The 13,924-nt window shown below is 36.1% G+C and overlaps 1 protein-coding gene across 5 annotated transcripts in view; it reads right to left on the minus strand.

The window, feature by feature from the left end:
- Positions 1-13,924, minus strand: part of PLEKHA7 (pleckstrin homology domain containing A7) — a 126,696-nt gene that overhangs the window by 13,806 nt on the left and 98,966 nt on the right. For 4 of the 5 annotated variants that reach the window (XR_014490750.1, XM_083348760.1, XM_083348758.1 and 1 more), the window contains exons 14-23: positions 13,505-13,573; positions 13,313-13,405; positions 11,957-12,106; positions 10,347-10,448; positions 9,431-9,539; positions 8,790-9,025; positions 8,270-8,458; positions 8,004-8,121; positions 7,428-7,507; positions 6,589-6,789 (exon numbers count right to left, since the gene is read on the minus strand). Coding sequence is in view for 4 of the 5 variants with exons in the window: in XM_083348760.1 (XP_083204886.1) it covers positions 6,589-6,789; positions 7,428-7,507; positions 8,004-8,121; positions 8,270-8,458; positions 8,790-9,025; positions 9,431-9,539; positions 10,347-10,448; positions 11,957-12,106; positions 13,313-13,405; positions 13,505-13,573 (1,347 nt within the window). In the remaining variant the exon portion in view is untranslated. The remainder of the gene's footprint in view (positions 1-6,588; positions 6,790-7,427; positions 7,508-8,003; positions 8,122-8,269; positions 8,459-8,789; positions 9,026-9,430; positions 9,540-10,346; positions 10,449-11,956; positions 12,107-13,312; positions 13,406-13,504; positions 13,574-13,924) is intronic. The other variant, XM_083348759.1, reaches the window with a different exon arrangement.

Genomic DNA, 13,924 nt, shown 5'->3' on the forward strand with positions numbered 1-13,924 from the left:
CTTAGTTGAAACTAAGTCCTAATGAAATTGGAATTGAAAAGTTTCCAGTTAAAACTAGGAAGTAAGCACTTTTTTTCAAAGACTCATTTAAAAAGGGCTAATTAAATATCTGCTGGTTGTAGAAGGCCTGTTAAGTCCTGCAAGCCAACCATCTCAGAACTGTTGTTATTCTATTAAATGACTTATGATGCGGTTTAGAAAACTATCTACTAAACTCAAATAATATAGATCACTATCTTTTAAGTTTCTTACTATTTACAAGCACTCCAGGCTAACCTAGGAATATTTTTTAGTTTTTTCAAGAGAGATAGAACTTTAGTATAATGTAAACTTGCTTTCAGAGTCACTGAATACTTTCAAATATGATAGAAATATTGTTCAGAATTACCATAAATACATTTACATTAAATCAGTGGTGGCATTCAAATATGTGAACAACCAGTTCTCTGTGTGGAAGCTGCTTCTGGAAGTTCATTCTGGGCCTGGACAACAAAAAATTAGCTACCAGTTCTCCCAAACTGGTGTGAACCGGCTGAATCCTACCACTGCATTAAATGTATTAATTACTTCCACCTTTTTTAAATCAGAATAGCCTAACTTTCAGGTGTTCTATAAAACCATCCTCCAACTAAGTTATGCTAATGTACAACACTCATATAATAATGAAGTATTTCATTTATTTACAAATATTTAAGGAGTATCTTTTACTATAACATAAAGGGAAGCCTGAATGAAATATGAGAAATTTTTGACATATAAATGTGCACATGTGATAAATGCATTTTCCCATTAAGTTGCATTATTTCAATCCATAGGCCACAGAAAATATGCCCTAGGAGGCTGGATGCCTGGACACTGTATTGTTCAAACAAGGCTTTTATCATGAGAACTTCTGAAATATGTATGTTTCAGAATGCTTATAAAACAACAAATAGACAAAAAATTGGTTCCAAAGAAAAAGAAAGTGTAGTCTTGTAAAAGTCTTCATGCTATAGAAGTGCAAAGTAGCTCTTGGGATCACAGCCTGTTATAATTGGATCATTTAACTTCTCTTTCAGTGGCATACATCAGGGATCCCCAACCCACAGTCCATGGATCGCTACCGGGCCACGGCATGCCAGCAACCAGGCCACACTAACAAGCAAAGCCCCATCCGTGGGATGCAGGCAGCACACAAAACCACACACTCTCCAGTCCACAGAAAAACCTTTCACCACGGAACCAGCCCCTGGTGCTCAAAAGGTTGGGGACCTCTGGCATACAGGAAGTCATCGAGTTACAAATGTAATGAAACCTGTTAATTACATTTGTAAACCGAGAATTCATAGGAGTGATTCACGTAACTTGAACGCGATCACTCTCAGCTTTTGCTCACACATTTGCTAATTGAATGCACGGGTCATTAAGTGCATCTCAGGGTGGGGAAGGCCGTGGGGGGCCTAGTGCACGGACAAGACCACTGCCTCCCCCCCATTGAGAGACCCCATTCTCCTCTTTCCACCCCTTGGGGCCCAAAGCTGCTTGGGCCTTTCTTCCCCACCCTATCAATTTACCTTTGGTGCCACGTTTAAGAGCCCCACACTTCCCACACTTGCCTGTGCAGCCTTGAGTGCAGGAGCCCTTGTCCAGCCAGATGAACAAGCGTCAGACCAGTCTCTCCCCTTCTTCACCGAGCCCCAGCCTCTTTCATAAGCGGGCGTGGCCCTGCTCCGCCACTTGCTGGAATGCCGAACCCGCCTGGGTTTCACAAATTGCACCACCAAGAGAGCTGGAGAGTCATGCTTGCAATGAGGGGCAAGCTGGTTCCGCCAACCTGTGCTATGCAAAGCTGCAAAGGCATTGCTGCGCCCTGCACCTCTGCAAAATCTCTGTTTAGGCGACCTTGCACCAAGGCCGTGGGGAGGGGAGGAACTGGGCCAGCCAAGCCTTCCAATCTAGAAGTTAGACGGGGGCAGCCAGCTTCCTCTGTGTGGTTTCTTCCCACTCACATCCAAACAGAAGGGCTACCAAGTGAGGGGAGCAGGGCGGTGGCATGCCAAGCTCTCCAGCTCCACGGGAGTGGAGAAACGCAACAGAGCTGGAGAGTCAGAGCCCCTCTTGCAATTTAGAAAAGGAGTGCTCTTGGCAAGCGAGGGGAGCAGGGTGATGGCCCGCCAAGCTGTCCAGCTCTATGGTGGTGTAATTTGTGAAACCCAGGCAGGTTCAGCACTCCAGCAAATGGTGGAGCAGGGCTGCGCCCGCTTGTGAGAGAAGCTGGGGTTTGGTGGGGAAGAGAAGAGACCAGACTGGCGCTTCTGTACCTGGCTGGTCAAGGGCTCCAGCACCCAAGGCTACAAAGGAGGCAAGCGGGGGCAGTTTGGGATTCCCAGGTATGGCACCAAAGTACCACGCTGCAGCATCTCTGTGGTCATTCGTAAGTGGAAAACAACTGCTGTGATGTTGCAACATACGCAACTTTGCGACTCACTTGTAAGTACTTTTGGCAGTGAATGTTTTAACGTTGAACGTTCGCTAAGTGAATGTTCATAACTTGAGGACTACCTGTATTTTTTGTAAAATCACACAATACCCTATCTACTTGGATATTCTGTCCCACTTGTCATAAAGGGTGTAGCATTAAAATGGCATGGATATTACTATTTCAGTGATCACATAAAAATGTGTTACTGTATAAAGTGTTCATTTGCACAGTAGAAGACCATATCCCACCCTCTGCTTCTGGTTCAACACTGTTTGTATCTTGAATAGCCAAGGACAGAATTCCACTCAGGATTTCTCCACTGGATGAAAAAGGGGGGATTTATTTTGACTGTCTTCTCCTTTCTTCTGTAGTTCACATAAATCTCTTTTAGGGTACTGAGATTTATTTTAGAACAGTGCAGAAAACACAGGAGACACAGTGGAGGTTACCTTCCCCCATTTACTCCAGCAACAACTTGGTAGATCCAGTCTAAGATATTTTGGGAAAAATATGATTCATGCACAAGCTCTTGATTTTTCACTCAAACATACCTACATTTGTATCTGTTAGGAATAGGAACATCTACTGCACAAATAAAAATTGCAGACTTTAAAAATGGAGGGATTTCTGCGAGAAAAGTTCATCTTCACAATTAAAGTACCCAATGTAACCAAATGCCTACTCAATATTCAAGCCAGGCCTGATTGCATCCATAAATGTAATATAAGACAATATTAATTTTACATGTTACACTAGAAGAAATACATGAATTCAGTATTAGGAAGCATTTTTATTGTTGTTGATACGAAGTCCTTTACATCAAAATCAAATGACAATCCAAGTATTCGGCTCAATATTTTAATGTCATACTACATTTAAAAATTGATCTTTTAAAAAAATATCAGTGCACTGTATTAAAAGTAGATTTACACATACAATTTATGTAACATTACAAACTGTGCAATCTAATTACATATTTCACTTTTACCATTTTGGTTGCTAAGTTATTGTAGTGCTGTAAATTGTGCTTTCAAACATTAAGGTTTGTGCACCGGAGCCCTTTGGCTAAATAATTTGTTTCTTCCGGGGCTGTGCTATTTTTTATTTTTACAGCAAGAATGAAGACCAATATGGTATGAAAATATGCTACATTGTTTCAATTGTTAAAATATTATGAAATGTTTGCATTAGAAATAATTATAAATTTGAGAGCCATATATTTTTTTTAAAAAAAAAATCAGGTTCAAATTCTGCTACTTAAATATGTGATATGGCAGGGCTTTATTTTTCCTTATGTTTTAATACTATTTCTTAAAAAAATATAACAGCAAAGGTAAATATCTGAATGCACCAATTTCCTTTAAGTGTTTACATATTTACCTATTACATTAATGGCTCATTAATGCCTTATAAATTAATGCAACCAAACAGCTATTTTAAAATGGGAACACAAAGATAAAAAGTCAATAACCACCAACAAAAATAGAAATTTAACAAAAAAAGGATGCTAAAATGCAATTAAGCCTGGCAGAAACTGAGTTTAGTTAGAAATAGTTTTAAATAACTAAAAAAAACATTATGTAGGATGAGTGACTTTAAAAGCAAGAGATCTTGTGCAATGAATTAGGCAGGTGATGAGCATAAATAATTCTAGCCCAAAACAGTGATTGCATAAACCCTCAGTTTTGAAATCCCTAAATAAGAAAAAGTCCTGTGGCACTTTATAGACTAACTTTCACAGATCACGATCTATGTTACAAACAGTGAGGGAAAAGAATAACATTATTTGCTTACTTAAAAAAACAAAAGGATGAGACCAGTAAGTTTCTCCCCTGTTCAAAGTGTTGGACTTTTAAATAGGCTATGAATGAATGGGAGCCAGTAAGGTATTGTGGTTAAGGGGCTAGATTAGAATTGAGCAGACTCAGATTCTAGCCCACCCTTATAGGCATTTTATTTATTTATTATTAATTTTTTATATTGCCTAACCCACCCACCCCAAGGTGACAAGGTGTGGAGGCTGTCAAAATGACTATTAGACATTTTCTCTTGGGAAATGGACTTCTACCTATTGGAGCAGCAGGACAAACTATGTTTGCAACAGAGGTGTCCAACCATGGCAATTGTAAGACTTGTGGACTTCAACTCCCAGAAATCTCCCACTAATTCTGGGGTTGAAGTCCACAGGTCTTAAATTTGCAACAGGTTTACAACGTTCAATGAAAAGGTTTTCATCTGCAGTGGTTTGATTCAGGTTGATTATGTATCAATAAAAACAGAGAGAGAGAGAGAAATTCTGTTTTTTATGATATAATATTCAGAGTTTGTTTTTACTTAAAACAGGATATGGGAGTATCTTACTAGGAAGAACCAAGGATATAAAATGACTTTCTTACTACCAAAAGGAAAGGTTTTCTTTGAAGATGGGGCACAAAAGAGATTCTGAGATTATCATGGATAATATTCCTATTATCATGGAAATGTACAATGTGAGCCATTATTTATCCATATAACTATATTAAAAGGGCAGAAGATAGATCATCTGCACTCCCATAGACTCATTCTATTTCTTTAAAGATATGTTCAGAATAGTCATTTATTAGCACCAAAGTAGCCTCAATTTTGTACCTGTGTGTATGCATGGGTGTGTGCCCACGGACAGAATTAGATGTATTATGCTAGGGCACTATTAGAATGATCAGATCCTGATTTTTCTCTGTCATGCATCTCTTATGTAAATAATCAAAATCTGATATACTGGATACATTCTTATCCTTAATTAATGAATACATTCTCATTATTTAGCTTGATTCTTAGATAATTATGTATTTAATGGACCCTCCTTTACCCCCCAAAAGCTTATTATAATAAATTTGCAAGTTTTTATTGCTTTTGCAGTAATAGCCTAATATAGCTACCTCCAAACATGATCTATTACCTTTTAAACACCTAGGGCTATTTTAAAAAGTAAAACTTATATTTTTACTGTAATTTATTTATGGTTATAACTGGATAGCTTTATTTTCATTTTATAACTCCAAATCGCAAAAGATGAAGACATGCTGTGATTTGAGGATGGTACAGGAAACCAATTCCACTGAATTTATTTGAGATCATTCCATTATTTAGGAAAATATCTTGGTAAACTAATCCTAAATTTTGCTATCCAAAGTTTGACAACTGAGTGAAACTGGCACCTGCAGAAAGAGCTTCATTCACTGTGTCTGTCACCAACAGTGGCCATTTCTAAGACCAACAAGACATCCTTTATTTGGCAATTTAAAAAAGCAGCCCCAGTAATTTTAAATGGAGTTGTCTCTTCTGCATAAAAAATCACATCTATGGATAATGGCTGTTTCTATTAAATGAATTATGTTAGTATTAGTGAAATATTCTTTTTTATAAATATATTTATTGTGTATGTAAAATATCTATGATCGCAGTGGGAATGATTGTTTGCTTAATTGACAATGATAAATAATTGTCAGTTTATATTTAACTTGGAATTGTTTTTTCCTAATTGAAAGGACAGCCTTTCTAGAATATTGTTCATACCTTAGACATAAATGATCAAGGAGCATTAGCAGCTATATGAATCCATTAGATGCATTCCTAGGTTTAATAATTAATATATAACATTTCTGAAAACCTAAAATGATAACCTATAAAGTTATTATTTAATATAACCATAGTTACTATATTTTTTAATTGTGCTAATATTGTCTACTGGGCTCATTCATTTATGATGCAATCAGAAAAAAGTATTCTATTTCATAACCTAGTAAGAAAAAAAATGATTAAACCAACTTATTATCTACATTGAAATATGTATATATATATATATATATATATATATATATATATATATATATATATATATATATATATATATATATATATTTCTCACTGTACTTTTCTTATGCCAATTTATTTCCTACTTCCTATGTTAAATTGTCAATATTTATAGCCAAAAGCCATTTTCTGTTATGCACGCCCTACCTACTGAAATACCACCATTATATAATTAAATAATACAAGGTGACATGCACTCTCAAATAAAAGTGCTTACTAGAGAAGCTACAGATTGTTTTGTTTTATCTAGTCCTGTTAAGGCATGTCTAACATACTGAGCCAATGTCTGCTGAACCAGGCTGGATGAACGGTCGTGATGAAACAGAATGTCTTTCTCCTTGACCAAGAGTTCTTTTGCGTTCACGAACTATTGCCTTTTGATATCGCTTCATTCTTTCTAGTTGTTCTTCGGCACTCATTTTTCCTCTTTGAGGATCTCCAGAGTATAAACGTTCCAAGGCACTCTTTGGTCTCTCCTTGAAAATGACATAGAACATGTTTGTAATGACAAGTTTTTAAAAAATTAGTATAACTCCAAACTACTTCCTTTTATTAACTTACTATGGACAATACTGACCTACTGTATAACTATGTTAGTTTAAGAGGCTGAAGATGGCAGAACTATCCTGTCACTGTTTTCTTTCAGTGCAAACTGTCCAGGAAAAACTTTTGTTTGTAAAGTAAATAGTTTGGAAAAATATCTGATTAAATTTCTAGGAGGAAGCATATAAAATTGAAAAATTGACTATAATTTTCTTCAGGAATAATGGACTCAGATTTAAGGTGCTTCCAGACAGATGGCTACTAGAACTATAATTCCAAATAATAATACACAACAATTCTGTCTTTTCCTCTTTAATTTTTCTAATAAAAAGGGAGAAAGCAATGGGAAAACATGGGTAAATTACAAATGGGAAGCAACAGTGTCTAGATCTCCAGCCCTATAAAAATCTATAAATGTGGTAGGCCAACAAACGTAAAGCACTCATCGATGATCTGCATGACCCTTGTAACGAATAATTTTAAATTCCAAAGGATTATGAAATACTGAAGCAAAATGACACTACTAAAGTGTTGTTCAAAACAAGCGTCATCCTAGTTAAACATATTTTACCTTGGAAGCATCCCTTCGAAGCGTTGAGTATGATGAAACTGTTGATGACTGATGGAGTCTAGAAGTTGAACCAGATAATCCTTTTTAAAAAAGGTGAAAAAACTCTATTTAGAAAAAAAAGTCGTTGATATTTGTTAAATCTATGTTTTTTGATAACTCTTAGAGAATCACTTAAAATTTGGAGAGTCTTTAAAGGCAAAAGTTGAAGAAGGGATGTAGACATTTCTATTACTGCATTTCCTTCCTTCTTTCCATAATACATTATGTCCTATAATTGAGACATCTAATTCTTCATTGAAATGTATTCATTAAGGGTTTAATAGGAATCATTATCCTTATGATAGTTCTCTGCTCCCTGTATGCTGTAATCTGAATTACATCCTTTAGTGTTACAGGAGTAGGATTTATGCATATATTTATCTATATACATATAATTGATTCTTCAAATCTTGCCCTTTTAAAGTTGTATCTGGAGTTTCAACCCAAACACGTGGCAAATGATGTTATTGTTTGGAAATGCAAAACCGTAATAAACATGATCTTCTAAAATATAGAAACTTCAGTCTCTTGACTCACCTCTGGTAGGTAACGTTTGATATCTACTGTCAGTACCACGAAAACCCATGGAAGGTTGGCTCAGATCACTGCCTATTGTTACCAATTCAGGTTCGCTCACATATGAGCGGAGTTCTACCTACATGGATCAATATACAATTAAATAGATGACAACATTTTTCATATACTGCCTCCCTGCAATTACATCATATTGGAAGACAATACTAGAATTACAGTAATGTTAGAACTACATAAATATAGTATACAACCTGGGATGGAACGCTTACCCTGTAATCTCCATTTATGTACTGTCCAAGTTCACGGTCTCGTTTTCTTTCATCAGACTGACGTTTGAGACCACGCACCGATGTGTGCCTTATTACTGTAGCTTCTTTAGGAAGAGGTGGAACAGCTGGTGGATTATCATCAGTGCTATACAACTGTGGGAGAGGAGGTCTTGGTGGTGCTTCATCTTCCTAATATTGCATTAAAAAATGTATTCATTGCTCCATGTGGAAAATAAATCAATTATCCTGCTTAAATCACAGCAAATAATATCCAATATATGAATTTAACACCACATTACTTTAAGATTTTTTTCCTGGAAATTCCTCAATCACAAGTCATTTATAAGCAGATTAAATCAAATCTTCAATTACCATCAAGTACAAGGTAAACAAATCTACAAAGTGTTATTTATCTGATTATCACTCTTCATTACCCCATATTCTACACACAAGGAAATCCATTATCATTCTCAGTGCATTTTAACCGATAAACTACAAGAGTATGGAATAATGACACAACCTTTGGTTTTAATTTCACTGGTGACTGGATTGGAGGTTCAACTTTTTTCACTTGTTGGGATGGAGAAAACATTCTGGGCGGTGTATAAGGCTGAGGAAAAAGTCTGACTTCCAATGAGGGCTTGATAGGACTAGTTGGTGGACTCTGCTGAGTAGAAATTTTACTGTCTGTTGACATGAGAGTAGATGATGATGAAGGCACTAGAGGCTTTGAAAATGAAGGCACTGTTTTTCTTTCTGGAAAAATACACATTACATTCAGATGTAGCACAGAAAAACGAATAACCCTTATCTCCATAATAAACAGTACGAAAGTAAAACTGGTGTTTAGAAAAGCATCTTAAGATTTATTGAACTGTTTTTTTAGAAATACCCAAGTACATACATTTTAGAACACCAACTCTGAAAAAAAGGCATCAGGTAAATTTTTATGTGGGAGTGTGTTAATGATAAAATACCAGAAACCTCATCAGGAAAAGATAGTTCAACTTTTATGTTGGAAACATTACGAATGGCAAAAAGGGGGCAAAAGTGTTCTTTTGTGATTCAGCTATCATTAGCCTAAAATATAAGATTGTAGCACACATATATTGATTTGATTCCAGTAGCCAGATTTGCAATACCAGCATTAAGCTTTCCTACCTGGATTCTTGATAGATTCAATGATGACTCTATAGTTGGATTTATTTGCACTTAGGCCAGCTGTAACGTCTTCAATTCTCCACAAATCTTTTTGCATTTGAGTTTTCTCCTAATCAGAAGGTGGGGGAAGAAGGACCAAATCAATATTGGTTATATAGATAGAAAATAAAAATAGAAATTGAGGACATTGCTTTTTTTGCTAGTAAACAGCACACTACATAGCAATTCTTACGTTGTTCAGCATTTTAACAAAAATATATAATTTGTGTAATTGCCTCTGAAAAGATACAGAGAAGAGGAATGAACGGGAAGTCTGTCATGCTTGCTGGACTGAGGTTCTTTGTTGGTTGCTTAAAAGGAGAGAACAGAATAGGGCTGTTTATAGGATAAAATCCCTAAGAATCTATCGTAACATAAAATATAAAATAAGCAAGCAAATTATAAAACCAAAAATTTAACATATTCAACATAAATGTTACTAAAAACTCCTCAACTGAGATGCCACCAGCAGATAATACTTCATTTGATAGCAGTAAATTAACATAACACATTGAACTAACTAAGTCCTGAAAACTCTCTATTTGCTGGATCAAAGGAGTCCACTTATATTTCCAGGAAAATTTCCTTGGCAAACTAAAGAAGTTTGTCATCCCAGAAAAAAAGGACTTATTTGTTATTTTGCCATAACATTTAGCAACTGGCCAAAGAGTGAGAAATCTGATGCTTATCATAAAGGTACATTTGCATGTATATGTGGTTCTGGCATAATGTGATATAATATGCATGTGAAGCTTTTTTTTCACCTCTGGAGTAAAAAAAAGGCCCTATTTACCATCAAAATTAGATCTCCCAGTGAGATGAGATCTGACTAACTATTTAGGTAACTGCAAAGTGCAAAGATTGAAAATAGCCTTACCTGAGAAAAACATGATTTATTCATCTGTTCTTGTAGAGTTTGCTTCAGCTGGTTCACATCTTTTTCCAATTTCAGATATTCATTCCAGGCATTTTCCATTTCCTATTGACAAAGAGAAGAAACTCATTTTGCCTTTTCATAAGCAATAACAAGCTATGAAGCTGGTTAATGTACCTCTTTAAGCAAGTACTTTATGCAAGTGTAAACACAATTAAAAGTACTTTAGGCTATAGGCACACAGCTCTTACTTTACAGTGACTCTCATTAAAGTCAGAAGGCTCTCTCTCTCTCTCTCTCTTTCTCTCACCACACACACACACACACATTATATACACAGAGACACACTATATGTGTGTGTGCATACACACACACATGTATATATGTACATAGTGCTTTTTTTGTAAAAGAAAAAGGTGCCAGAACTCACACATGTCATACAACTCGCCTTGCCTATCCTACAAGGTTCCATCCAAAAAAGGTGCCAGAACTTCGTTCTGAGCGTTCTATGACAAAAAAAGCCCTGTATGTATATATATATGTATGCATGTGTAAAATTGGATGATGTTAAAAAAAACAATGGCATATAGCATAAATGCATAGCTTTCATTTTCAACATCTACATGATACCACCGGGTGAAATCATCCACTGTTTTGGAGTTCTGTTTCATCAGTATGCTGATGGTACCCAATCATATCTTTCAACTTCAGACTGGCCAAGCGAGGCTGTCAAGGTTCTGTCCTAGTGCCTGAAGGCTGAGTAGGTATGGAAAGAGAGGAAATATCTCCAACTCAATACTAGCAAGACAGAGTGGTTCTGAGTGGGTCCCCTAGAGCTGGGAATGGACCATCTTTGACCTTGGATGGGATTGCACTTACCTCTTCCAGGTTGATGCGCAATTTAGGAGTCTTTCTGGAGTTGCTTGGAGAGCAGCTGGGTCCAGGAAGCCTTTGCACAGTGTTACCTGTTGTTCCAGTTTTATCTTTTCCTAGATTAGAGGGCCTTTCCGACAGTCGTCATGCTTAGTCACTTTGGGGCTTAGTCTAAATGGGACTGCCCTTGAAGACTACCCAAAAGCTTCAACTGATCCAGAATGCAGTAGCGTAAGTAGTGATGGGCATGTTTCAGTATGCTCGTGTAACACCTCTGCTTCACAAGATCCATTGTTGGCCAGTTTGCTTTTGATTGTAATTCAAGGTACTTGTTGTTACCTATAAAGCCCTATATGGAATAGGACCTGGTCATGCCTATCTCCCACATATCTATCTGTCCAGCCATTTCACTTTTGCAAGGTTGGCATATTCCAAATTCTTTCAATGAAACAATGTCATCTGTTCATACTTTGGAAGTGTATCCTCTCTGTAGCAGTGCCTGCCTCTGAAATGAGGTTTCCCCCGAGATCCAGATGTCCCCCCTCTCTGCTGTTGTTCAGAAGAGCAGTCAAGACCTGACTCTTCAGCTAGGTCTTTGGCAAGGGAAGTGAGAGAAAATGGTTCTTCATAGTTCGCCAATCCTACTACAACAACCACCAAACTACATTGCCATGCAGTCCCAGTAGGCTTGTTAAGGAAATTACAACTATATATAAATTCTTAAAGCACCTTCTACTTACTGTAGATACTTTGGATATTTCAGCCCGAATACATATGAGATCTTCTTGTAAAAGTTTTTGCTGATATGAAATTTTTTCTGTATGCTGGGGTTGGTCTTTGTATTGTTCCATCTGTCTATGTAATACTTCCAAGACAGATTCCAGCTGATCCTAAAGAAAGTATTTTAAACGTTTTTAAAAATAAACTCTGAATTTTTTTTGAAGACCCTCCTTTAATTTAGTGTTCTAAAAATATTAATTTTCTACCCCAAATACAAACAGATCTGTCTGTCTCAGCCTGCCTGCTTGCCACTCCCTCCCTCCACCCATTCATCCCTCTCAAGGTCAAAAGATCTTGGAGTCTTCAAACCCAGTTTTGAATTTGGATACCGAAGTTGAGGAACATTTGCTCAACTATTCCTATCTCTGGAAAATAATACATCACATTTCAATTAGTTTCATTTAGGGAGACCTCCCAAAGAGTGTTTGGTTCAGAATATAATAATCTATCGGTTAAAACAGATGGCGCTTGCAGTTTGTTTTTGGGTGCCATTTAATATATTTGTGAACATTTTAAGTACAAAAACACGTGGTACAAATCTTTCCTCTTTCTACAGCAGTGTTCTGAGGCTGTTTTGTAGGCTTTAACAACCCCAAAGTTATCTTTAATCGAGACCACAAATAAAAGTTTTTCAATGGCTGCAACCCAGCTTTGAAAATCCCTTTCAGAGACGATGCTGTCAACTTGTCTGAAATTCAGCTCTCTGTAAGCTGGGAAGGTGAAAATGAGGATAGATGTACTGGCATCATTCAGGTATTTTCCTATGCTTTCTAAAAATGCATCCTCCCAGTCGGGAAGCTACTTAAAACAAAGAAGAATTGCATATAGACTCTATAAGAATTTGGTAACCTTTAAAATGGGAGAAAAGTTATGAAATTCATAAGTTGAATGTAACTATATTACTGTCAAGCACCGAGAAAATCAGGAGATTCAGGCAATTCAAATGAGTATAAAGATTTATTGCAAGCTTAAACTCTCTATAAGAATCTGAACTACTAAGGGTTAAGGGAAATTTGTGGGAGTTAAGAATAGAAAGGAATTCAAGGTGGGCTGGATGTAGATCCCTTGTGGGAGCTCAGGGACTCATGACTGGTGAAGCATTTGACCCCTCCCTCGGGCTCAGCCTGTCATCTCCTACAATTAGTTACTTTTTGCTTGGAATAAATAGGAATAATTTATTGGAATAAATTATATCATGAACTATAGAATTACAAAGATCTATTTCTAGTTCTACTTAGTACATACTCAAAAACCAAACTGGGCCTTTAGACAAGGAAACAGAGTATTACAAAAATAATTAATTTGTAATTAATTACAAAGATGATTACTTTATTTTCTTTAAGGGCTCTTATTTTGTCCTCTAGGTCTTGCAGAATCCTGTCTTGCTCACAGAAGACACTCAGCTTTACCTAGAAATAAATAAGTAAATATATACACACACAAAAGGTTAAATCAATAAAACAGAATGAGATTTTGCAAAGATCAGAAAGAAGAAAACGTATACTTACATCAATATTACTTTCTCCAATTTTGATCGGTTTTGCATGTCGTTCTTTGATTGTATCACGCCCTGTCATCTAAAACATAAAGATTTAAAAGTAAAAAATCTGGAAGCCATAAAATGTTAGTAGCAAACAAAACTATCCTTTTTTCTGATATATATATATATATTTCTATATATATATAAATATATAAAAGAGATTCCTTTAAATTTGGTTGAGTTCAATTTGGCAAATATTCATATCATACAACTTGTATCTACAATAATTTCTTATTTACATTACAATTTTCATGAGAATTTCTGTGACTTACAGTAAAATAAAATTATTGCATATTATCATGTACTGTTATTTTAAATTATTTTCCAAACCAAGAGGTTTATAACAAAGCTGGTGCCTCTATTGGAAATGCTTCTTAGTTCTTGAACA

Source organism: Vipera ursinii, assembly GCF_947247035.1.
Source record: "Vipera ursinii genome assembly, chromosome: 1".
NCBI classification, from domain to species: domain Eukaryota; kingdom Metazoa; phylum Chordata; class Lepidosauria; order Squamata; family Viperidae; genus Vipera; species Vipera ursinii.